Source organism: Eucyclogobius newberryi, unplaced genomic scaffold (assembly GCF_026437365.1).
Source record: "Eucyclogobius newberryi isolate DKJ021-1_F unplaced genomic scaffold, fEucNew1.0.hap1 SCAF_19, whole genome shotgun sequence".
In the NCBI taxonomy this organism is placed as follows: domain Eukaryota; kingdom Metazoa; phylum Chordata; class Actinopteri; order Gobiiformes; family Gobiidae; genus Eucyclogobius; species Eucyclogobius newberryi.
This window is the reverse complement of record NW_027315823.1, coordinates 30,224,067-30,249,945: the sequence shown is the minus strand read 5'-3', so window position 1 is coordinate 30,249,945 and position 25,879 is coordinate 30,224,067. Positions and strand designations below refer to the sequence as shown.

The 25,879-nt window shown below is 43.6% G+C and overlaps 2 protein-coding genes across 2 annotated transcripts in view; one reads left to right on the top strand and one right to left on the bottom strand.

The window, feature by feature from the left end:
• The first annotated feature begins 7,991 nt into the window (after positions 1 to 7,991).
• On the top strand, positions 7,992 to 9,424 carry LOC140366303 (nuclear factor 7, brain-like). The gene has a single exon (XM_072452970.1). It carries the CDS (start codon positions 7,995 to 7,997, stop codon positions 9,393 to 9,395), a length of 1,401 nt encoding a protein of 466 aa, XP_072309071.1. The 5' UTR covers positions 7,992 to 7,994; the 3' UTR covers positions 9,396 to 9,424.
• Positions 9,425 to 23,242: 13,818 nt separating this feature from the next.
• Positions 23,243 to 25,879, bottom strand: part of ppp1r16b (protein phosphatase 1, regulatory subunit 16B) — a 99,382-nt gene continuing 96,745 nt past the window's right edge. Inside the window, exons 7-11 of the mRNA XM_072452621.1 lie at positions 25,349 to 25,474; positions 25,207 to 25,282; positions 24,631 to 24,760; positions 24,303 to 24,450; positions 23,243 to 24,015 (exon numbers count right to left, since the gene is read on the bottom strand). Of these exons, the coding sequence (XP_072308722.1) occupies positions 23,584 to 24,015; positions 24,303 to 24,450; positions 24,631 to 24,760; positions 25,207 to 25,282; positions 25,349 to 25,474 (912 nt within the window). The 3' untranslated portion in view covers positions 23,243 to 23,583. The remainder of the gene's footprint in view (positions 24,016 to 24,302; positions 24,451 to 24,630; positions 24,761 to 25,206; positions 25,283 to 25,348; positions 25,475 to 25,879) is intronic.

The following is a 25,879-nucleotide window of genomic DNA, read 5'->3' as shown; positions in this document are numbered from 1 at the left end:
ACGGGCTTCGCCCGTTTACAACGGTAATGTTCCATTTTCCTACTACTAATTAGTATGCACGGGGCGTGCATGAGTGAAGGAGTGCGTTAGTGAGTGTTTGGAAGTGGGCGAGCGCTTCGCGCTCGATTTCGTGCGCACTACGTGCGCACTTTCGCAGCCGTGCTTTGCACGGCCTTACGAGATTAATAGGCCTCTCGCCAGCTTGTGGCGCTCGGGCCTAATAAAAATAATAATATTTTTAGCAAAAACAATATAGCCGTTTCCACTATAACAACAAATTATACATCGTTTGAAAGCTCTAAGCCTTCCCGATGCCACCATGGGGTGGAATCATCATTACGAGCGCTTACGCGCTCGTCACTCCCTATTCCGTCGGGATGCCCCGCCCACTCCCCATAGACTTCCATTGATTTGAGCAGATACAAGCATGGCCCATGCCTGCGGCATGGATTCTCGCGTACGGGACGATGCCAGGAGGGTTTTTGGAGGAATGCAGCGCTTCGTGCTGCTGTTGTCAACAATTAGTGAATGGACTACGCCCATTCACTAATTGTTGACTATTTCTGTCATAGCAGGAGTAAGTATGCATGATCCATGCCTTCGGCATGGGCTAGTTCACTGTACTTGCCAGGGGCGACGGGGTACCAAACATGCGGGCTGCGCCTCTCTGCTTTCTGCATTTTACAGAGTTGGCGCTAACGTAATTGTCTAAGAACTAAGACAGCGACACATTGGACATGTACAATGCTGTGCTTAACCAGTGCAAATGAACACAAATGTCGGTCAAATGTGCAGCTCCAGCGCACAGAGACCGTGACACTTGGAATAAAAATATGGATAACTTTTGATGCTCCGCTTGTGTAGATTATTTTCCCAAAATATGAGCTTGATCGAGCTATTGCCCACAGAGGAGTTCATTAAAGTGTGAAGCATAAATGTGAACATTTCAAGGATTTGGCGTTTTTCCCATTTGTGACATACATTTGCGGCTCTACCGCACAGAGACCGTAGCACTTAAAATCAAAATATGGATAACTTTTGATGCCCCGCTTGTGTAGATGATTCTCCCCAAATATGAACTTGATCGGGTATTCGCCCTAGGAGGAGTTTGTTAAAGTGTGAAGTGTAAAAATGTGGTCATTTTAGAGATTTTGCGGTTTCCCCATAGGGATAACATGGGATGTTTCTGTCATCGCTACGGCTACGCTTTACCAAATATGATTTTGGCTCCCATACTTTTTATTTTGGGGATGGCAAATGAGAATTGTGTGCAAAATGTCATCCTGCTTTTTGGTTCCCTTCAATCTGTTTACAGCCCAAGCCGGGTATCCACAAGCTGAGAGAGCATTCCAGACATGTTTTTCCTCTTTCCTCTTGCCCTCTGAGCTGGTGGGCACCTCTTGGGCTCTGTGTTGTAAAGTTCTGTTGTGCTGTAGTTAGGGATGCGTACCGCTACGACGGACCGGATCTGGACTTGTAAAAACGTTTCGGTTCAGGTCCAAAAAAAACGAAACCCCGGTGATTCGGTTCTGGACTCATATAAAATATAGCACTCAAATACTATATCCTTTTTGTTCTAGAATCTAAACCATCTTAAACCTTCCATTGATCGCGAAATTCTCGCTGGAAAAGACGTAAACACTGCCACGCGCCGCCGTCAATAGCGCACACGGACCCTAATTAGCGAAGCACGCGTCTTCCGGGTTTAAGTTGAAGACGGCGAAATAAGTTTAAAGATGCGAGAGACGGGAGCGCCTCGTACGTGTCGAGCTGCGCAGAACCAGGTATATCCACATGTGAACATTGAAGTGAAGCTGGTAAGATCACTGGCTTTATTTGAACTGTTTTAAGCTGTGGCCGCCGCGTGTTAAAGGGGCGGGGTCAGCGTGGTCTTGTCTGGGTGTAAATATGAATGAAATAACTTGTGTTAATAAAAGTGTTATGTTGTGGTGTGATGTATTTGGCATTAAATAAATACAAAGTAAAGTCAAAGTAATATTGCTTAATTACAGTTGTTAAATATGGTCTGGTGTTTAATGCTGCTAATATGATGTATTATTTTGATTTGTTGTGTAAAATATTTTCATATTCTACTTTTGTTGATTGCTTTATAGTGATTCAAGTTGACTTTTATGCTAGTTTTTGTATCTCTGTTATTTTAAACTGTGACTTAATTATTTACACTGGTGTTTTGTCTGTTTGAAGGTTTTTACCTGACTTTTGATGCCAATGGATCTGCAACATTAAAGAGTGGAAATGTGTCTAAAGGCAAAACATAGTATCAGATGAAACAGCTGCTTTGACCCTTGACCCAGACTGACTCGTCAACAATACTCAACATGCTCTTGTTGTGGAGTTGAGTCTTAGCTCGTAGCTTGTGATTTGTAAGTTGTAACTTCTGTTAAAAAACAGTGAATAAAGCAGACAAGTTGAGTTTATTTCAGTCTGCAGTTAAGCCTTGTGTTTGATATTCATCCTTGTTCAAGTGTCTTCAACTTAATTGAGCCAAGTAGCTTGTGTTACACTGTTGTAACATTATGCAAATATGGCATGGTTTAGGTCCGGACCTAATGAGTCCGGACCTGAACCTAAACCTCTGGATTCGAATCCGGACTTGAACTTGAACGCGGGTTTAGGTATGCATCCCTAGCTGTAGTGGGTTGTTAGAGTCAAAGAGCAGGTACTGATCCGTGTGTGTAGGTTTCCTGTATACTTCTATTTGGAGCTTTCCGTCCTCTCCTCTGATAGTGGGACAATCAAGAAAGGTTCTCCTTAGCGTACCAACGCTTTGGGGCAATATCCGAAAAGGAGGTCAGTGCCTTCTTCTCAAAGTGCTCCGTGTACAGGTTGGCCACTATGGGAGAGACGGCAGAGCCCCTGGCACAGCCGTGAATCTGTCTGTAAAATTGTCCCGGAATTGAAAGTATGTGGTGTCAAGACAGATGTCCAACAGTTTACATATGTGTTCAGGTGTCAGTTTGGTCCTTTCCTGTAAGGTGGTGTCCTTTCCTGTAAGGTGGTATCCTCCTGCAGTCTGGTCCTCACCGCTGCTAGGTGAACAGGGACACGACATCATATGAAACCATGAGGTCATCTGGGTCCAATTGGAGATGCTTCACATTGTCCAAAAAATCATGTTTTCCACATGATGTTCCGAATTCCCCACCAATGGTGCCAAGATAGTTGTTAAATGCTTGGCCACATCGTACGTGATGGAATCTGTGCTGCACACTATGAGTCTGAGTGGAACATCTCTTTTGTGTATTGTAGGGAGGCCATAAATGCATGGAATCGCTTCCCCAGGATACAGTCTGTAATACAAAGGCCTATTACAAAGGTCACCTCCTCTTTTTCCAGCTTTTGTAGACAGTCATTCTGTGTGGTCGTGTCCTCGAGGAGGCTGTGGACTTTGGCTTCATAATCAGCTGTCTTGAGGATCACCGTGCAGCGTCCCTTGTCCGCTGGGAGGATGTTTATGTTGTGATCTTTTTGTAGTGCTGAGAGTGCCTTCCTCTCTTCAGATGTGATATTAGAAGTAGGTGGTTTGGCACTCCTCAGAGTAGCTGTGACTCGTAACCTCAGGTCTGCAGCCTCCGATTCTGTCATTTTGTTATTCCTAATGGCCGTTTGCTCAGACTGCTGCCCCCGCGACCCGGCCCCGGATAAGCGGCAGAAAATGGATGGATGGAATGGCCGTTTCTGTGGCTGTGATGTAGTCTTCTGTAGGGATGTGTTTAGAGGTGATAGAAAAGTTAAGACCTTTAGAGAGCACGTCCTTTTCTGCTTGAGACAGGACACGGTCTGATCCGGTTCTTGGTTCACGGATCACGGTTCTTGATCCAATTGTTTTTGCTGGTCTCCAATTGGTCTGTCTCTGTCCTACTGCCCTGCTGGTCCTTACCTGCGTTCTTTTTGTTTAAGAGAATGTTAAACTTCTTCCTGTGCTGTGTTTCTTGTGCTGTCTGTGTAAAATCCAACCCTCTCTTGAAGGCTTCTTCAGGGAGTATGCTAGTTAATTTCTTCTGTAAAGTGTCTGTTCTGGCCTTCAATTGATCAATTCTGACCAAGTTGTTTTCCTGGATCCTTTTGCTGAGCATCTGCCTTAGGTTCCTTCTCCAAATCTTCTCTGCTCTTTGTCCTTTAACTTGTGGTTTGATCTGTAGGCTCTTTGGGATTATATTGTTTTGTCTGCATCTAAGATTGAACCTCAAATGGTTCCTGTTGCCTGCAACTTTTCTGGCTGTGGATTCGAGTTCCCGAACTAGATCCAAGGTTTTAAGCCCAAATTATTCTACTTCAGGAGGGATACATACGCTCAGCACAGACGTGTGCAGAGGCAGATTTGATTTGGATGGCACACATGGGAAAGAATCAATCTATGTGTCCATCCCGGAGACAACTGTCACACTGGCAATGTCAAATAAATATGGGAAAGAGTGTAAGAGTCACTAAGCACGGAAAAGATTTATAAATCGTGTTCGCAAAATCGTTTAATTGAATGAATATAAAAGGTTTTATGATTTCTGTCTTGTCTTTGTGATTTTAATGTGTTTTTTTACCTGTTGTGTGAAGCACTTTGAATTGTCTTGTGTACAAATTGTGTTCTACAAATAAACGTGCCTTGCCTTTATGTCCCTAAAAATACATTTAAATAAATGAAAAACAGCCTTTAAGAAAACACATGTACCATGTACATGTATTATTATTTTTTGAAATGCAGATAGGACAATGTTTTGGTTTCCAACTGAAAGTCTATATGTTGAGAGAGCAAACTGACTAAAGAAAAAGAAAAACAGTTTTGCGAGCAGTGTCTTGCCTCCATTTTGCTCCATAGTCAACATACTGACAAATACAAAGGTGAACGTACAGGTGCAGCTTGCCTCACCCTGATATCTATTTTTGAAAAAGAAAGTAAAACGGCATTCACTAGTCGGCGATCCTGGCTTTGACAAACAGCAGAACAATAAGCTCTCCTAAAAACGACTAAACGGGAAACCGTAAGTAGTGACGATTTTTTTTTTTGTAATTCAGTTGTTTTGTAATAGCATATATAGCAATAAAAAGGGTGCTACCTCTAGCTCTCATTCTCTGACCTCTGGCACGGTTGGCATTTGCGGGTTTATGCTGAGAGTAAAGCTCCTCGTCGTTCACAAATACCTCGTGCATTATGTTAGCTTTAGTTTCCGTGATGATTATGTCATGTCCTAAAACAAGTCTCATTGTATCTGGTTGATCGCTAAGCTCTACTGTCAGTCCACTCATTGTCCATTTAGTCGGTTCCACTCATATGCCCGGACTGTCTGGTGTCATTGGATAGAGAGTTGTAGTGCGTGTGGTACATTTTGCTCGGTCACTCAGTCCCTTACTGCCTGTTACTGCTGTACTAATAATATTAATGCTGACGGACTAAGTTATGGTTAATTCTACAGTGAAGCTCTTTGCATGTATCGCCAGATAACTGAAAGAATGTGGTTGGGCCAGACTCTCTCGTATGACACTCTAAACATCACTTGTGCAATGCTTTATGTGTATGTAGAAGTGTTTGTGTCTGTGCTATTTGATCCACTAAAAAGAAAAAAACATGTGCATTAAAGCAATTCTATGTAACATTTTGACAAATAGTTTTGTCGAGATGGACTTAGCAGAAAGTAGAACCAAAATGCTCTGCAGTATTCTGCTGCTCTCTCCTCCCTTTGATAACCTGATAAACCAGTTCAATAGAAGCTGTTGATACTACATCACGCAGAGATATATACCTAAACTACAGTACTGTACGTTTGAACCCTTGTTTTGCGTACATTTGCACACATAATAGCAATGGTTCCTTTGCTCATGTCATGTCAGAAAGACGCTGCGCTCGTCCGCACTCGTGCCAGATAAAAATGTACCGTATTTTCCGGACTATAAGTCGCACCAGCTCAAAAATGATTTATAGAGGATAAGTTGCCGGGGGAAACTTATAAGACCAAGAACAGACATTTCATCTTGAAATGCAGTTTAAAATAATAACAGATGAGAGAACATGGTGAATAGGTGTACGTATGCTAACGCTAACACCTTCAGCTACATGAGGCACAGACAGAACTGTGGTAAGTGTCTGGTATGTTAACGTAACATATGAACAGTTATTCAGATAACTATAGCATAAAGAACATGCTAACACGTTTACCAAAGCATCAGTTTTACCCCAAATCACTAAATCCATTGAATTCTTCTTCCTCTGTGTCACTTCTAAACAACTCCACAAACTCCGGAGGAAGAGGAAGTGCTGATTCTTCTTCTGCGTCGCTTAGAGCCTAGAGCGCCCTCTTGTGGTTGCCAGTGTGAAAATAACGAATAATATCAGTCGCTCGCACCCCGGCCAAAACTCTGAAAATACGGTACTTATTTTTTCAATGAGCTAACGACTAAATGAAACAACGCAAAGATGAGCTCTACTGACAAAAAATAAAAACTGTCCGTGAGGAAGTGGAGAGTGGAGGGTGGAGAACACCCCTAGTGTTAAAAAAATGTCTAATTTCAGCCTTTTATTGACCTGGAAGCAGATGAATCTGAACTCAATTGAACAAATCAACCACAGATTAACCATATACAGGGACATATCCCTTCTTTGCAGACATTCATCATTCTATAAAGTATCATTTGTGTTATTTATGCCCATGAAGGTTGTTTTATTATAATGATCTTGTTCCTATGGGGACAGTCAAACGACTCCAGGAAATGTCTTGGCGGGCGTGTTACCCATGTTGTGTTTTTTAGTGCACTAGTTTACAAGCTTTGACTCTGGAATCCACAGAATGCCTCCCAGCGAGTTCCACACCCTATGCTCTCAGCAGTTGCCCTGACTCAAGATGTCACCAAATGAATTTGTTAACGCTCCTGTTACCGCTAGAAGAGCGGGGCAAAATACGGCCCCAAGAAACCAAGTGTATTTGTTTTTCTGCCAAAAAAGCCCTGGTTACTTCCCTTCAGGTTTAAATTCATGGGGAGTTAATTGACCAGAGGAGAAATATTCAGGAAGTGTGTACAACATTCAGATCAAACAATAAGAAAATGCCTGACCTCTGAGTGTGCACACGTTTTTAATTTCTATGATCCGCTTCCATCTGTCCTATGAAGCCACTGTCTGTAAGGAAGTGGAAGTCTGTACAACCGGGTCCTAAAGGGGTTTGACACCAAAAAACACTGTAACATTTTATTGAAGTACAACTTTATCGTTCTCAAATTGTATTAATTTTAGTATTATTCTAACAGTTTTTTAGGGTTTTTTTAAAGCGCCAATTGTTTGGCCCAAAAACATCCTTTGAGCAGCTTTATCAGGAAACTGTAAAAGTAAAAGTACTTTTTCTAAAAACAAATGATCACCTTCTCAGTGAGGGGAGTGAGTGTGTGGAATAATCTCCCTGTCCATTTAAAATCTAAAACATTGTAGAAAACAATTCATCTGAACACTGATTTGGAGAAAACAAGTTGTTTCCAGACGACTACAGCTGAATCGTTTTCTACAATGGGTCACTCCTGGAGGAGTGAGGGATTACACAGACTTGAAAACTTGTCATATTTAAAAAACACAAAATCTTGGATGTGGCAGCAGCAGCACTGCACTCATGCTTAATATGCTTCTGATGTGTTTCTAATGTGTCTCTCTGTGTCTAATGTTGAACATGGCTCTATATCAACTTCATTTCCTTCCTCTGCTCTGTTATGTGTTCAAGCTCCCAGGGACAGGTTCTAGCTCGGGCTACAAGCACAATGCTACAGCACCTCAACGTGTTTGTATCTGTCCCTAATCAAATAAACAAATAAATAAAACAAATGTGTTAATATTTTAGTTGTTCTCTCAATTACACCACACCCACAAATTGGCATATAAGGGACACAGAAATACATTAAAATATCTGGATGAATTATTTTATTTATTTACAATGTTTTCATCTCTGGTCCTCAGTTAACTGAACTGTTATTGTTTGCTCTTGTTTCTGCAGGTGGACAATATGTCTAGTGTGTCTGAGGAGAACCTTATCTGCCCCATTTGCCTCGACATTTTCCATGAGCCTGTCCTCTTGTTGTGCAGCCACAGCTTCTGCAAAGACTGTATCACAAAATGGTGGACGGAGAAATCCGCTCGCGAGTGTCCAGTTTGTAAGAAACAAACATCACAAACTCATCCGCCTCGCAACTTGGCTCTGAAGATTCTGTGTGAGGCTCATTTACAAAAGCAGCCCAATGCGGTGACCTGCAGCCTGCACTCTGAGAGAGTGCAGCTCTATTGTCTGGAGGACCAGGAGCCTGTCTGTGTCGTGTGTCGGGACTCCTCTGCACATAAGGACCACCGTTTTAGGCCTGTGAATGAGGCTGCCATAGAGAACAGAGAGGTACTGACAACATGCCTACTGCCACTTAAAGAAAAACTCAACATCCTTCTAGAATTTAACATCAGCTGTGTTCAGACAGTGGACCATATCAAACAGCAAGCTCGGGACACACAAAAGCAGATCTGTAATGAGTTCTTGAAGCTGCACAAGATTCTTATGGAGGAGGAGGAGGCCCGGATGAAGGCTCTGATGGAGGAAGAGGAGCAGAAGACTCAGAGGATGAAGGACAAGATGGCAGCTGTGAGCAAAGAGATAGAAGGTCTGTCAGAAACCATCAGAGCCACAGAGGAGCAGCTGAGAGCGACAGACGTCTCCTTCCTGCTCAAATACAAGGCTGCAGTGGAGAGAGTGCAGTACTGCCCCCTGCAGGAGGAACCACAGCTGGGCACAGGAGCTCTGATTGACCAGGCCAAACATCTGCACAACCTGGCCTTCAACAGCTGGAGCAACATGAAGACACTGGTGGAGTACAGGCCCTTTGTTCTAGATCCAAATACGGCCAATCCAGCGTTGCTATTGTCCGATGATCTGACCAATGTAAGAGATGCCAGCAAGAAGAGTCTCCCAGATAACCCCGAGAGGTTTGATAGGTTCCTGTCCGTGCTGGGTTCCGAGGGCTTTGAAAGTGGTACTCACAGTTGGGTGGTTGAAGTAGGGGACAATTCAAACTGGCTTTTGGGGGTGGTCTCTGAGTCATTCCAGCGAAAGACATGTAAGGGTTCAGACTCGGGCTTGTGGAGAGTAAGTTTGTGTGGCGGTGAATACATTGCCTTCTCCGTGCCCAACAACGTCATCAAACTTTCCCCAAAGAACAAGCCAACTAAAATCAGACTAACCTTAGACTTTCAAAAATGGAAGTTGTCTGTTTGTGATGCAAATACTGACGCACACATTCATACATTCACATATAATTTCAATGGGAAGATTTATCCCCTTTTTAACACTATCGATACTTTGCCACTGGCAATTGAGCCTCAGGCTCCTCCCGATAGCAACAACAGACTTTGGTGGTGGTTTTAGTAAAGGAAAATGTGTTAATGGGCAAGTTTACATGGCGTTACTTTTCTGGTTGAGGGAATGTATTTGCTTTGCCTGGAATTCAATGCCATACTGTATTCATCAGTTCACATCAAGTTCACAAACTCTTGAGAATCCATCTTTTTAGGCTCCGGCTGTTGCGTTAGATTGTGATTGTGCTAGAAAAACCAGTGGTGCAGAGACTGGACCAATCACAGCGGAGCATTGTGGTTTGGCAGCACAGACGAATATACTTTGGCCTATTTTAGCAGGAATACAGACTATTTGTTTGTTTAAATGTGCAGATAGCGGCCTTTATGTATTTGTGGATGGGACAGATGTAAATGCTTTTCTCTCAACTGGATTTAACAAAAGTTTGAATTCTGGCCTTGTTCAGTGAGTGAAGTATTTGTTTGAATTCAGAGTGCGACATCGATGCCACCAGGCTGAGTTACTGGCCAGGGGCATCATTTATGAAGCCCGGTATGCAAGGTAAAACGAAACCCAAAATGTTCGGACGCATTTTTTCACGCAAGGAGTGGGATGAATAAAAAAATACTTATAGTACCAGAGTTTGCGTGGAAGTCTGCACACATTTTGGGAAGAGGTGGACAGAGGTGAAATTGACAAATTGAATATTTCAGTGTGCCTGGAGCCACACCCATCACTGACATCGCACTCATTCACAAAGTTCAACTTCAACAAATCCCTTCTCCAGTGTGTCCTACTGGGTCAGTGTTGATGTGTGAATATACGTCCACCTGACCCGGGTCAGAGGACGCCTCCTCATGTCCTCCTTGGCAGAGCGGACATGATCCTACACACAGCCAGAGCTAACACAGCACTCTGGCTCACTCTACGTGGGCCTGCCCTGCTGCCGTTTCATACGTGATGAGCTGGGCTCAAGGCCTAATGTCTATGTTGTGTGGGTTACAAAATTCATATGAACAACACTTATGTTCAAAATATCCATGCCACGAACTGTGCAATCAGAGCAGGGAAAGGCCACAGCAAGACAAGCAGTGTGCAGTCGATCCAGTTGTATGCTAGACAAGACAGAGGAACGTTACTACAAACCCAAACCCAGAGCCTTCCTCCACCTCTCCAGGCCTGATTAAAATAATCGGAACTGCTTTAGATTCGGAAAGCATCTGCCAGTCATTCTGCGGCGGCCATTATCTTAAAATAGTGTAAGAAAATGTGAGGTGGTCTATGCCTTCTGTCTTGTCGTGATGAGTGAAGTTTAAATGAGAGACAGAGGCGGCTCTATGTCAGTCTGTGACTGACAGCCTAACAACGCAATAAAGCCACAAGAGGGTGCTCCAGGATATCTTTTCATGAACATATTAATAATGTTGTCATTAATAAACATTTAATATTGTAATGCATTCATAAACCTTTAATATTGTAAATACTTCCTTCTTTCTCATACTACCTGTTTCCAGCATGACCATATTAGGAGCTGGACTCTCTTTGGAAAAGTTCTGTGAGAAGCTGGTCCCGAGAGATTCAACCTCATGAATATTCATTTTCTTTGTCTTACAGTTTTTTACGATTGAATAAACACAATTTTGATTGTTTTGTTTTATTTAGCAAAACCCTACACACAATTAGCACAACCACAAACCCAATTATCAAAACACATTCGCTTTTTTGCAAAATGAAACACTCTTGTAAAAACTTGACACTAATTGATCAAAACCATATTTTTTTACCATATGAAACTCACACGTTGCATATGACTAAACTATGTTTGCACCAGTTACACACTGCTGTTGAAAACACTTTTGGCTAATCCTGCTTCTAAGTGCACAGAGTCGTATGGGTGAAGTTCACAGAGAATTTGCAAAACATGGCTCGGATTTGCACAACTGTAAACACAATGTCTGCTCACACTTTGTGCAAAACAATACACACAGTGAACACTACACACACTTGTGTGTGTTACTGTAGACACCACACAGGACACAAGACTAATGCTGTTGACAGTGTCATTTATTTTTTCCCCATTTACTCAAGCCAACATGGCGGAAAAAAAAACATTTCCCAGTTTTCATGAACATTCCATTTTATCCAGTACAAAAAAGAACCCTCCCAAACTCCTCCCCCTTCTCCTCCTGCTTGAAGTCTTCCTCTTCCTCTACCTCTAACTCTACCGACCTCCACCTTGACCTCCACCTCAGGCACGGCCTCCTCCTCTTCCTCTTTCTCCTCCTCTTCCTCCTCCTCCTCACTCTTCCTCTTCCTTCCATTTTGGTTCAGTTTGGTGAACTCACCTGCTGCATTTTTATAGTGCTTAAACCTGATTGGTGTGTCTACAATTAAGCGATCTTGTGTTTGTGCACCTGATGACAGTGTTCAATGGATTGGCACATGGGTGTGGTCATTTGGCACATGGGTGTGGTCATTTGACACATGGGTGTGGTCATTTGACACATGGGTGTGGTCATTCGACAGTCAGTGACATCTCTATATACTTCTGTGTCTAAATACATCCAAGTGTGTTCAGTGTTGTAAATCACTGTGTGTGTTGTTTTGCACAAAGTGTGAACTGACTTATTGTGTTACAGTGGTGCAGATCTGAGGCCGAGTTTTGCTCCTTGAGTGTAAGGTTTTGATAATTGGGCAAAACTTTAGATTTTAGTGTTTATTCAATCGTAAAAAACTGTAAAAAAGTGAGGGAAAGTGTTCCAAGCAGAGCGCCTGGTGGAACATCGTGTGTGAGGGATAGTTTACGCTGTACAACTTGTTTTAGTCTGTAATTGTTAGGGAAATAAATTCTTCTTCATACGACCACGTCCTGTCTTGTTTTCTCAGATATATTGAATCCAACAATATGAATAAAAATATAAACCATGTTTATATTTTTATATAAACAGGCCCCGCTTGGGCTCTCAACAGAGTGAAGAGAACCAAGAAGCAGGACAAAAGAGAAACTGAATAGAGAAGGAAGGGTGTTTCTATCCCTTATGTGTCTGGCCTGTCGGAAAAACTGCAGAGAATTTTTAGACAACACGAAGTCCCTGTTTATTTTAAACCAGGAAACACTTTAAGACAAAAACTGGTTCACCCAAAGGACAAGTTGCCGACTCAAAAACAGAGCAATGTAGTTTATTCGATCCAATGCAGTGAAGAAAGCTGTAAAGAACGTTACATAGGTGAGACGAAACAGCCTCTACACAAGAGGCTTTATCAGCACAGAAGAAATACTAGTTCAGGACCTCAGAGCGCCGTGCATCTCCATCTTGAAGCCTCTAATCACTCGTTTGAAGACGGTGAGGTGAAGGTTTTAAGCAGGGAGAAAAGATGGTTTGAAAGAGGAGTCAAGGAAGCTATTTTTGTTAAAAAAGAAAGACCTTCTTTAAACAGAAATGGAGGGCTTAGGTTTCATCTTCCTGTTATTTATAATGGGATTCTGAACCCCTGGAAAGGTAAAGGACATTCAGATGCTAATCAGGTACTCAGGGTGGTTGAGCCAGGGTCTCACAAAGACAAAGAGGATTCTAATAGCCCATTAAGATTCTGAATAGGCTAGCTCGGTAGATACAAGGGGGAGTTTCTGTTGAAACTACAACTCTTTCTACTTCAGGAAGGCTCCGCCCAATGGGCGGGTCTTACCACAGAACAGTATTAATATCGGAGTTCTCGACCTAAATTCTTTTATTGACAATGACTCTTGGATGAGAGTCGAAACGTCTATTTTTTCTAACTGAGTCCAGATGACTACAACTGAAGCTTTTTTTCTACCACATACTCAAAGCATTATTTTCAAAGCAAAGCAGAAGGAATGAAGTGGCAGTCTGGATTTAACCAGAAGTTAAACAGAGACTTTGAGACACTGAACATCTTTACCATGAATATTTTTTTCTTGATTGGATGTAAAAAAAAAAAAACTGTTCACTTTCAATGCAAAAAAAATAGATTTGATCAATTTAATGTAAATTAAAAGCTTTGGTAATAAAAACACAAAGTAAAGTTCCAACAACTTTATTTTAAAATGGAGTAAATTCAATACCCCATAATGACAACATGAAAGAAGGGTGTTGGAATTCTTTGCAAATTATTTAAAAAAAAAAAAAAAGCAAATAATATCTGGAGGAGTTTTTTTTTTCTTGTCATCCGTCTAGATTCTAGAGTCCGACTCTAGAAGTGTTTCATTGTAGAAAAAGATTCAAATATGGTTGTGTCCCACTGACTACATTTGACTATTTTTCGACTTTTTCAGATATAGCACAAATAAACTTTTATTATTTATTAAGTTAAATGTTGACCAATTTGGGAAGTTAGCATGTTTGTATTTTCTGAACCTGTTTTTATTTAGAACCTGTTTTTATTTAGAACCTGTTCCTTTCTTATTTCTAAATGTAGCATTTGTATTTTAGTACTTATTTCTACTTTCTACAAAAACTTCAATAAAGATAAAAGGATTACCTTGAAAGTGTGTTGTCTTGTCTTCAGACGAGATGCGTTTGTCTGGTGCGATGTGGCCCTCAGCACATTTTATCTGTAAATCTGAGGACCAATCACAGCAGAGGAGCGTACAAGGTGCAATCCATCTCAATAATGCCACAAGAGGCACGAGAGTGTTGCAACCTAACCTAGCCTAACAAGTTTGGTCTAAATTCAGTACATTCTTCTTCTAGTCTTGTCTTTGAAAAGGAAATGCGCAATTGACAGTAATGGGCATCATTTAAGGTGGTATGGACGATTTTTTTCAGCAATTTTTTTATCATATTTCCTCGTGGCGTGGATAAATCATTTGTCCTGCCACGTATCAATCATAAAACGCACCTACCGCTCACCTGCAGCCGGGTGTGGTTCGTCCCCACGTTTCCGCGTGCCTAAGCGCATGGATCTATCATAATATAGTTCCCTCAGTGAACGGGGCAAAATGAAGACAGAGGAAGACAGTTCAAGCTGACGCAGAAGTGGACAGAAATCTACGGGAGACGAGCGATGCGATGCGCTCCGTTGCGCTAATAAACAAACTCACGTGTGTGTTGTATCAGTCCGCACGGGGGAGGGCGCATGCGCACTTCCGCCTGCGTTCTCAAATCGCCGAAAAATAGTCCACCTTTAAGAGTGACTAATAGCGAGTTTTGGAACACTTGAATCTTGTATGTTTTTTATTTATTATATATATGATTGTGAATATTATTATTATTAACAAAATAAGTGTCATAAGAGAATGCGACATCTACCACTGACACTGTCCTGACACGGTCCTGACACGGTCCTGACACTGTCCTGACACGGTCCTGACACGGTCCTGACACGGTCCTGACACGGTCCTGACACTGTCCTGACACGGTCCTGACCTAGTCCTGACATGGTCCTGACATGGTCCTGACACGGTCCTGACATAGTCCTGACACGGTCCTGACACTGTCCTGACACGGTCCTGACCTAGTCCTGACATGGTCCTGACACGGTCCTGACATAGTCCTGACACGGTCCTGACATGGTCCTGACACTGTCCTGACACGGTCCTGACATGGTCCTGACACGGTCCTGACGTAGTCCTGACACGGTCCTGACACTGTCCTGACATGGTCCTGACCTAGTCCTGACACTGTCCTGACACGGTCCTGACCTAGTCCTGACATGGTCCTGACACGGTCCTGACCTAGTCCTGACACTGTCCTGACCTAGTCCTGACACTGTCCTGACACGGTCCTGACGTAGTCCTGACCTAGTCCTGACATGGTCCTGACGTAGTCCTGACACGGTCCTGACGTAGTCCTGACACGGTCCTGACGTAGTCCTGACACTGTCCTGACACGGTCCTGACGTAGTCCTGACCTAGTCCTGACATGGTCCTGACACGGTCCTGACGTAGTCCTGACACGGTCCTGACGTAGTCCTGACACGGTCCTGACCTAGTCCTGACACGGTCCTGACGTAGTCCTGACACGGTCCTGACCTAGTCCTGACCTAGTCCTGACATGGTCCTGACATGGTCCTGACACGGTCCTGACACCGTCCTGACACCGTCCTTACATGGTCCTGACCTAGTCCTGACACCGTCCTGACACCGACCTTACATGGTCCTGACCTAGTCCTGACACCGACCTTACATGGTCCTGACCTAGTCCTGACACCGTCCTGACACCGACCTGACACCGTCCTGACATGGTCCTGACCTAGTCCTGACACCGTCCTGACATGGTCCTGACCTAGTCCTAACACCGTCCTGACACTGTCCTGACACCGTCCTGACGTAGTCCTGACACCGTCCTGATACCGTCCTGACACCGTCCTGACACCGACCTTACATGGTCCTGACCTAGTCCTGACACCGTCCTGACACCGTCCTGACATGGTCCTGACCTAGTCCTGACACCGTCCTGACATGGTCCTGACCTAGTCCTAACACCGTCCTGACATGGTCCTGACCTAGTCCTGACACCGTCCTGACATGGTCCTGACCTAGTCCTAACACCGTCCTGACACTGTCCTGACACCGTCCTGACATGGTCCTGACCTAGTCCTGACACCGTCCTGACACCGTCCTGACATGGTCCTGACCTAGTCCTGACACCGTCCTGACATGGTCCTGACCTAGTCCTAACACCGTCCTGACACCGTCCTGACACTGTCCTGACACCGTCCTGACGTAGTCCTGACACCGTCCTGACACTGTCCTGACACCGTCCTGACGTAGTCCTGACACCGTCCTGACACCGTCCTGACACCGTCCTGACACCGTCCTGACACCGTCCTGACACCGTCTGACAGGTTCACACGCACCAAGGTCTTAAATTTATCTCAGATCTAAAAAAAAACAACTTAAAAACGAGTTGTCAAAAGTATAAAAAAATCATATACTTCTCAATATCAAACTAGTATTCAGAAAGTCAGAACTAGTATAAGACTACAGTGTTTAATAAAGAATGCAGTATTATTCTGTTTGGAAATTGTCAATCTATTGTGAAAAAAAGCATTTTTAATTGTTGTGGAATTGAATTCTGTGTAAAGGTTTGAGTATCAGAATCGAGTTTGAAACGTTAGTATCGCTACAACACCGTGTTTCAAAACCGTATTAAATGGAAAAAAATGTATTTCCCTGGATACATATAAATGAGCGCTTAAAAAAAATGACTAGACTTAGAACCGCTTTGTGCTTGTGTCATACAACATAGAGCTGCAGTAACAGGACTGGTTGGTGGTGTACTTCATTGCTTTGCCAATACACTACATTTTTTCAGGTATTTTCACCTTGCCTCTGGTTTCAATCCATCTCGAAACGGTCCCTTTTTTTCAGAACTACTTTGAAGCTTGGTAGAATGGTTCTGATGCACACAACAACAACAAACCGGAGAGTGTCGCAGGTTCCAAAGAAGATTTAAGAATTTGCTTGGAATTGCTTCTATGAACCAGTGACAAACCGTGGCCCTGGGCCCTTGGCCTTCAGTCTCTCGTATTTCCAAATACAACTCTGAGTTAAATTACCAAAGTGACCCTAAAGAGCCTCTCAGTCCCAGCGCTCTCCTGTGGAGGTGCACTGAGGCGCTGCAGTCACATATTATATATTTCGGCCTGTAAACTTTATAAGACAGGAAAGTACTGCGTGAAATGGGAATGAGACTGGGGTTCCTCACATGGAGTGCACACGTGCTATCCACTCGGCCACCAAGCAGCACGAGACACACACAACACATTTAACTGTCCACAGCCCGTTTTCACTCCACACATTCACCCAGAAGTCTAACTACACTTCACAGAGGGCCTAAACATTTCAGCATTGAAATGTTAAATTTAATGTTGTAATTATTGTTGGTTTGCATTTATTATGTCAATATAATCATGATTTTCAAGGCAATAATAATAAAATATTCATTTTCTACCGCTTGTTCTCTTTAGGGGTCGCGGGTGACTGGAGCCTATCCCAGTGACTTTGGGCCTTAGGCGGGGTACAACCTGGACAGTGGCCAACTCGTCGCAGGGTCAACACACAGATATGACATTACAGACAGTTCACTCTCACAGTCATTCACTCGGGCCAATTTAAATGGTGACCAATTTTTGCCTCACACATTCATGTGTTTGGACGGTGGCAGGAGCCAGAGAACCCGGAGAGAACCCACGGTAACACGGGGAGAACATGCAAACTCCACCCAGAGAGATCATGTGATGTTGGTCTGGTCCGGGAATCGAACCCATGATCTCCTTCTTGGGAGGCAAGAGCGCTAACCGCCTTTTTACCCGCCGTGCACCAATAAAATATGTTGAAAATAATAAGACGTAATGTTCCGAGTACAAAACACCTCAGTGTCCAATCAATTGTGGTGTTATTGTGGAGGTCACACGTTCAGAACTGCACTTCTGGTGGAAAGCAGAAGGCTCTGTGTTGTTAGCACTGACCAATCAGATTCTCTCAGCATTTAAATGCTGAAATATGAAGGCCAAGAAGTTCCTGAGGGTTCCCCTCTGGTATTGACCCCAGATCAGCATAAATCTTCAAACTCACCACTTTTTATATATACTTTTTTTGGGTGTATTTGATTTTTTTTTAATTAAAGAGTGACTTACTTTTTTTTAAACTACCTTAGCTCTGCGTCAAACCAATCTATGGGACAATATAACAGGATGCATTGTCACTATTACAGACTTTTATGATCCACAAGGGACATTTCTTAAACAGCTCAAAAAAGACATTCGTCTTAACAAAGTTAAATAAGTAATAATAATCGAAATAAGAATAACTGGAGGGGAAAACACAAGACTTTTTGTAAACTGAGGGAAAAATGCCATGGGTTAGCCTGATGCCATAAACCTTATGTCACCATGTGTGTAACATGTGACACACGTATTGTGGCTCTGCATGAGGACATAATAATAATAATAATAACTTTTATTTATATAGCGCTTTTCAGTGACCCAAAGACGCTGAACATAATAAAAAAGGGGGGGGTATTTACAGACAGGGGGGACAACACGTACAATACACATTAATATACAGATAAAATGAACAAGACAGAAGAAGTAGAGAGAAAAAGATGGGGATGTAACAGGGGGTAGAAGTGTAGGCAATGGGGTAGAGGAGGCTAGGGGTAGGGGAGGTCATAGGCTTGGGTGAAGAGGTATGTTTTTAGGCGGGATTTGAATGTTGTGAGTGAGGGAGAGTGGCGGACAGGTTGGGGGAGGGAGTTCCAGAGTCGGGGTGCTGTTCGGGAGAATGCTCTGTCGCCAAAAGTTTTGAGTCGGGATGTTGGTGCAGTCAGGGTGAGAGAGGAGGAGGATCGGAGAGCTCGGGTGGGGCGGTGGGGGATGAGGAGGTCAGACAGGTAGGGGGGGGCAAGGTGGTGAAGAGCTTTGAAGGTGAGGAGGAGTATTTTAAAGTTTATGCGCTGCTTGATGGGGAGCCAGTGGAGAGAGCGGAGAACGGGAGTGATGTGATCACGGGACCGGGTGTGGGTGAGGAGGCGGGCAGCGGAGTTTTGGACCATTTGGAGTCTGTGGAGGGAATGGGAGGAGATGCCAGTGAGGAGGGAGTTGCAGTAGTCGAGGCGGGAGGAGATGAAGGCATGGATGAGGGATTCAGCAGCGGGGAGGGTGAGGCAGTGTCGGATTTTGGCGATGCGGCGGAGGTGGAAGTATGAGGTCTTGACGATGTGGCTGACATGGGGAGTGAAGGAGAGGGTGGGGTCCATGATGACACCGAGATTGCGTACCAGGGTAGAGGGGGTGATGGTCGAGGTGTCGATGCTGAGTGAAAAGGGACCAGTTTTATTGAGAGTGGATTTGGTGTCAATGAGGAGGAGCTCTGTTTTGTCACTGTTCAGTTTGAGGAAGTTGAGAGTGAGCCATGATTTTATTGTAGAGATGCAGGTTTCGATGTGGCTGAGGGGAGGGTTTTGGGTGGATTTGGTGGTGAGGTATATCTGGGTGTCGTCAGCGTAGCAGTGAAAGTCCAGGTTGAGTTGGCGGAGGATGTGACCAAGGGGGAAGATGTAGCAGATGAAGAGGAGGGGGCCGAGGACTGAGCCCTGGGGGACCCCTGCGTTATTGGGGACATCCTTGGGAAACAGCCCGATAGCTGGAGATCCAAGGATGTCTCACATGCGGTAAAACATTGAGTGTATTTTTGGAATATGTTGAGACTGGTTTTGTGCATATGTGGCACCTTGTGCCTTGATAAGTGGGACTTATCTTTGTTCTGGCGTCAGATCAGGGAGGGACGACTCTGTCAGGGAGAGCATTTTGGCTTGTGCACGGCAGGAAGAGGCCAACCATTGGCCCGTGGCAACCATTTTGACATTCCCATCATCAAAGGCGACAGTCAAACTTGTACATGGGATAGACTTTTGAAGCATAATTTGATTTGTCTGTAATACAAACTTTGTGTTATGCGTTTTGTGTGTGTGTAACTGAATGTGTGTGTGTGTAACTCAATTTGTGTGTGCATTACTGGATTTGTGTGTGCGTAACTAGATTTGTGTGTGCGAAACTGGATTTGTGTGTGCGTAACTAGATTTGTGTGTGCGAAACCGGATTTGTGTGTGCGTAACTTGATTTGTGTGTGCATTACTGGATTTGTGTGTGCGTAACTAGATTTGTGTGTGCGAAACTGGATTTGTGTGTGCGTAACTAGATTTTTGTGCATAACTAGATTTGTGTGTGGTGAACTATTTGTGTGTAACTGGATTTGTGCGTACGTAACTAGATCTGTCTGTGCATAACTGGATTTCACCCTGGAGAGACGCAGAGACCACGAGAATGGACTGTTTAGCAAGCTTTATTCGTGAGTTATTTGGCGCTCAGACCCCGGCGGAAGACGTTGCAATCATGGGCACTCCATGATCTATTTGTACTAGATGTCTCCCCCAGAGCCTGGAGACTGGTGGTGGTAGATGTGAAGAGAAGGTAGAGGATGAGGGGAATGCAGAGGAGGAGCTGGGGAGGTGGTGGGTCGCAGTACGGTTTGAGCGGTCGAGCCATCTGCCTGAGGGCTTAAATGCGACCGCCTGGTGCTGATTGGAGCGGGGAGGAGTCACTTTAGAGCGTTGATTGGGGATGAGGAGCAGGTGCGAGGGCCATGGTGCAGACGCCCCCTGACCTTTCACCCTCCTTCTTGGCCGGGAAAAACTGCATAACCTCTTTGGGATAAGCGCAGAAACCTGGGAGAGTCCATGGTGAAGGAGGGATCTGACTCTCACAGACGGACAGGCGGGCGCCGCTTGAGTGCGATGATGGCGCTGGGGAGAGGGGTCCTTCCATGGTGGCCTTGACGTAGATGGATGGAGTTAGGTCTTCCAGGCTGAATTTACGCAGGCTTCATTTGTCAGTGCGTAACTCAATTTGCGTGTGCATAACGAGATTTGTGTGTGTAACTGGATTTGTGTTTGCGTAACTCAATGGTTATGAATAACGCTGAATAATGGGCTCACTAATTACACAATTAAACACCATGCAAAGTCTTCTAAATGAAATAAAAATGATAAAATAAAGAACCAGCTCATTCTAACCCTGCTCACAACCCCAAAACACTAAAATTCAAGTTCTTTTAAGTCAACAAATGATGAGTTTTGTGTGTAGTTGGTGAAGTTGGTGTATGATGTACTACAGATGTCACAATGTAAATGTTTAATGTTACGAAAGTCACACAATGTGAGAAAAACATCCAGATTTAATGAGTTTTTGAGAAACAACTGTGAAATCTTTATTTTTTTCTATCACAGTACTATTCCCCAAGTTTGTGGCCAGCTTTGTAAAATTGAACAAAATAACATAAATGTGGCAGATGTATTTTTTGAACCGTAGATTGATTTAGAAACTCGAAAATAGTCATGAAACTCAGGATTATAATTGTTATGTTCTGATTAACCCAATAATCTTCACTATATCTAAATAAATGGCTTGAAAATACCAGAAAAAGCACATATAATACAGAAAATGCAGACCTTCTTCTTGATACTACCATTTCTTCTGGTCATCTCTCCCACACAAACGTAGCAGCAGTGACGGCTCGTGCCTGAGCTGGAGAAGACGCTGACCCCGCTGACCTCTGAGGTGGGGAACAGCAGGACCATCAAAGGCAGAGGGAAAACACCACTGGTGAAGCTGAAGGACAGAGACGGGGCCCATGCAGGGATGAGAGGGACTAGGACCACTTCGCTCACACGTTTTGGAAAGATACTCATTATAATGTTGTAGAAGAAGACAATTGAATAAAAAGCAACAGGTAAAATTCTCAAAATATACAATTTATTCCAAATATGTTACTGCAACCATGAATATATTCCAGTAATTACAAAATGTCAGTAGTTTGCCTTGCGTATAATCTTCTCCGTATGGACCGTAAGGCTCACACAAGCCTCCTGTACGTGACACGAGTTACTGCTTAAACAGTGGTTGTCCCTTTCTTGATACTGACCACGACATTGTAACAACACTTGACAGTTTGAGTGCCTGGAGCTACAGGTAAATGTGCACTGTGTAACTTTGAGGCTGAATGTACAATTGAACTAGTGACTTTGGTTCTAATTGCGATTATGATTTCATTTATTCATTCTTTTACATGTGCTTAACATGATTGAACAACTTGCATTTTCTTCCACTACATACCTCTTCTACAATGCACCTTTAACTGGCTAAATGCAAATAATATGCAATTGCGCCAAAGTATATTTTGATAGATGAAGGGGGATACATTTACAACTCTTTGTCCAAATATATGACTTTTGTGTACTGTACACCGAAAAGGGCTGCCGCAATAAGGTTCAAAATACTCATCGTTTTTAAGAAAAGACTCTTTGGCACTTAACAACAAAATATACAGGAGTCCACTTAACACTTTGGGCTGTTGAACTAATATTACATCGCGTGAAAAGAATAGCTACTGGGACAAATATGATTTGCTACACACAAACAGGATCTAAAGGCCTAGCGGGGTCACGTCTGTGTTAACTTAACAGTGATTACTGACTTACAGTAATACTTATTTATCACCATGACATACAGAGCCACACGATGGCCACTAAAAAAGAAGACGTATACACAAATAACACTGTTATTTGTAATGGCACACAATAATCCACCTGAGCGAGGATGGATTAGTGTGTTTTCAATAGCATGTACACATTAAGAACAGTAAGACCTTTAACTTTAAGCTCCACCAGTTGATTTTTCATGTCAGAAGGTGCTTTGCTGGTCAAGTCACCAGCTCAACTCAAAACCATTCACTCTCCACATGCCATTCAAATAATAAATACACTCAGTTTTACCATTATGTTTTTACACAGTACAATACAGTATATAAATTAAAATGTACAGCGAACTGTCAACAATGCTTATTTAATCATCCATTGCGGAGGAACGGGGAGTTAAGGATCGACGGCGAGGAGCAGTTTGAACATAACACTGGGGCAAATACTGTTGTGAACACTGGATATGGCATGTCTTCCCTTTACCCGTCACATGCCATCATCAAGAGGCTCGAAAGGGCAACTTTTAGACGTTTCCCCCAAATGCAGATTGTTATAGGGCCAAATTCACAGACACAAATAAGCTAATACTTATTTAATTAGTATTATTGGCTCCAAACTACTGTGACTCATGGTCTTTCTGAAGGAAAAGTGAGTAAATGTCGTGATATTTGGCTTATTTTAGAAAATAATCTGTTTTTTTAAGATAATTCTTTGTAATGTTTCAAGGTAAAAGCGTAAAGGTTGACCTCATAAAGCCTTCCAATAACTTGGTCTTGACATGTAACACTAATTGTAATAATTCTACCATCCTTGTTTTGAACATGGAGATTATAAAAGAGGTTTGGTCTGAAAGACTTGTGACTGTTGTGCTCACCTGAAAGTACGGTATATCTATATATATATACATATATATATATAACAACCTGTGTGTGGAGACAAAGGACCTCCCACCTGCGACCTGCAGTACCTCGAGTTACTTCATAGATTTCAATTCTTGATTTGAATCTCCGTAGTTTTTCTGAGCAGCTACAGGCAGATTCTCTTTCCATCGGATCAGAGGCATTTCATGTAAATCCAAACTTTCTGTGGCCAATATCTCCTCTGCTTCTCTGTATTTCCCCATAAAGTGATTTCGATTCAGCCATTTTAACATCCGTCACTTGTTCATATGGCAAGGTTCCATTTTCAGTAACGAGCGTGGTTCCCCTGCGCAGTGGAGGAGGTGTGAGGGAGATACGCTCAGTGACATCACGTGCAGGGTGCTACGACACACAGCAGCAGGTCCGAGGCTTGGGGGCCTCTTCTTCCAGGGGCTGCTTCAGTTTCAGAAGGGGCGGGTCCCCACTGGCCGGAGTGTAGTAAACTGCGCTGCCATTGGACGAGACCAGCGGCATGCGGGGGTCATCAGAATAGTTTTTGCCGTCGGAGAAGGAGTCCGTGGAGCCGTTGCCGAGGTGACCGTTGAACAAGGGGTGGTTCATTAGTTTGGCCGCTGCCCTTTGCTTCTTCAGCTCTGACAGAGTTTGGGGGCGGTCCCGGGGCCAGGGCTCGTCCTGAATGGGCGTGGACATGAGGGCGGTCTTGTCTGAAGGTGGGGTCGTGCCGTTAGAGGGCGACTGTGGGGGCATGGACGTGGTGGTGGAGATGAGCCCGTTTGGTTTACTGTCTTTGAGGATGGCGGGCATCGGCTTCACCTGTGAGACAAAGACTGTTCTATTAAAGAGCCAAATTAAGTCCCTTTGTTTACACTGCACTCTCCCTGAACCATCCATTAGAGTACAGTTTTGCAATTCTAGTGCCTAAAACACAATATGTTGCATCACACCTAAAGTGCAAGAAAAAGATTGAGAAAAAAGGTTTTCCATTGTGGTATTTCTTCTGTGTGGCAGTGACAAGAGCAGGCGAGAGCAGGAAGTGGTTTTAGTTTGACGCAGACCTCAGAGAGAGTATTCAGTCTGATTCCAGACAAGCGCACACTTACATTGAGCACTTGGCTGTTCTCCTGGTCAGTGTCCTTCTCGCGGGCGTCCTGCTCCTCTCGGCCTCCTCTCCACACTATGGCCTCGGTCTCGTATTCTTTACGACATAAGTTGTGTCTGTCAGACAGACTGGCCCTCCGCACCACTTTACTATGGATACAGGTCAATATCACACTTAGAACACTTATTTTTTTGTATTTATAGAAATCATGACTACAGTTTACTTGTATTATGCACTAAACATTACCAGAGTATTTTCTAATACTACCTTTAAAAACATCTCATTTGAGTTGTAGTAGTGCCTGGCCCCCAGCAGGTGTCACTACTTACCCACGGCTGCCTGCGCTGGACGTCCTCCTGCACAGTGAGGTCTTGTGCTTGAGCTGTGACTTCATGATGATGTCATGCTTGTGTTTGAGGTCCAACAATATATTTCTAAACTCTTCATCTTCACACAAATCTAAATGTTAAAAAAAAGCATTATTTATTTCAAAATAGTTACTGAACAACACAGTATTCTGCAACAATAAAGACATTTTTAATAAAGTCACGAAAGCCACTTAAAATGAATCCACACTTCCTCTGGCAAACTCATCAGAACAGAACATCTGAACAAGTGTAGGGAATCGAATAATATCCATGTCTATCCACATCCCTGAAATATTACACAGGGACCAAAGTAAACAAAAGAACAAAAGACAGAGTGCAACAGAGGGACATTCAGTCACTAGTGAATGTGCCATGTTCTTATCCATGTCCTAAACAGTGGTGGGCTGGGGTAGGACCACCTGATCAAACATGGAATACAGAGTCCAGAGTCCAGAGAACATTCATTACAATCCAAGACAGCCCGTCGTTCTTTGGAGACGAGACTGTCAACTTTTTTTCTAACAGTTTTGTTCTTACCGATGGGCGTCTCCTCGAGGAATGTCTTGGCGTTGAGACTGGCTCCATGTGAGACCAGCAGCTCTGCCACGTGCATCTAGAAAACCAAACCACAAACATTTCATTTTCAGCACATCCCCTCTTCGTGTTGTGTTGACCTCACCTGACCCCAGCACGCTGCCGCGTGGAGCGGCTGCCACCCGTCGGAGTCCCTCAGGTCCATGCGGGCTCCTCCCTCCAGGAGTAACTCTGCAGCCTGCACGTAGCCATTCGCTGCTGCAATGTGGAGCTGGCACAGGGAGAAAGGACCATCAATTAGTTTTAAGGGCACATTTCTTGTTGGCTAAAATGCTTAGTGCTAAGTAAGGGACTAAAACCAAAGTGCTGACTATGTGCCGCACGACACCTGCAAGTCCAGTGGAATCATTAGAGCTAGTGCACGTTGCTTTAGAGACGGTCCTCTCCAGAGCCTCCAGGCACCTCCAAAATCAATTATGTGAAGGTGAATAGTGCAAGTGTGAAAAGGACAGATGAATATTGCAGTAAATACACTGCCCTACAATTGTTCTAGGGTCAACATGACAGATTTAACAGGAAAGGGTAAGATTTGTTATCTTACCCACCATAAATTTAAATTGTAATCTAAATGGTATTGTGTATTTTACAATATACTGTAAAAATAAATACATAATTA

Bases quoted from the DNA above. Each gene is read 5' to 3' on its own strand.
- LOC140366303 (XM_072452970.1), top strand. From the start codon at position 7,995: ATGTCTAGTGTGTCTGAGGAGAACCTTATCTGCCCCATTTGCCTCGAC.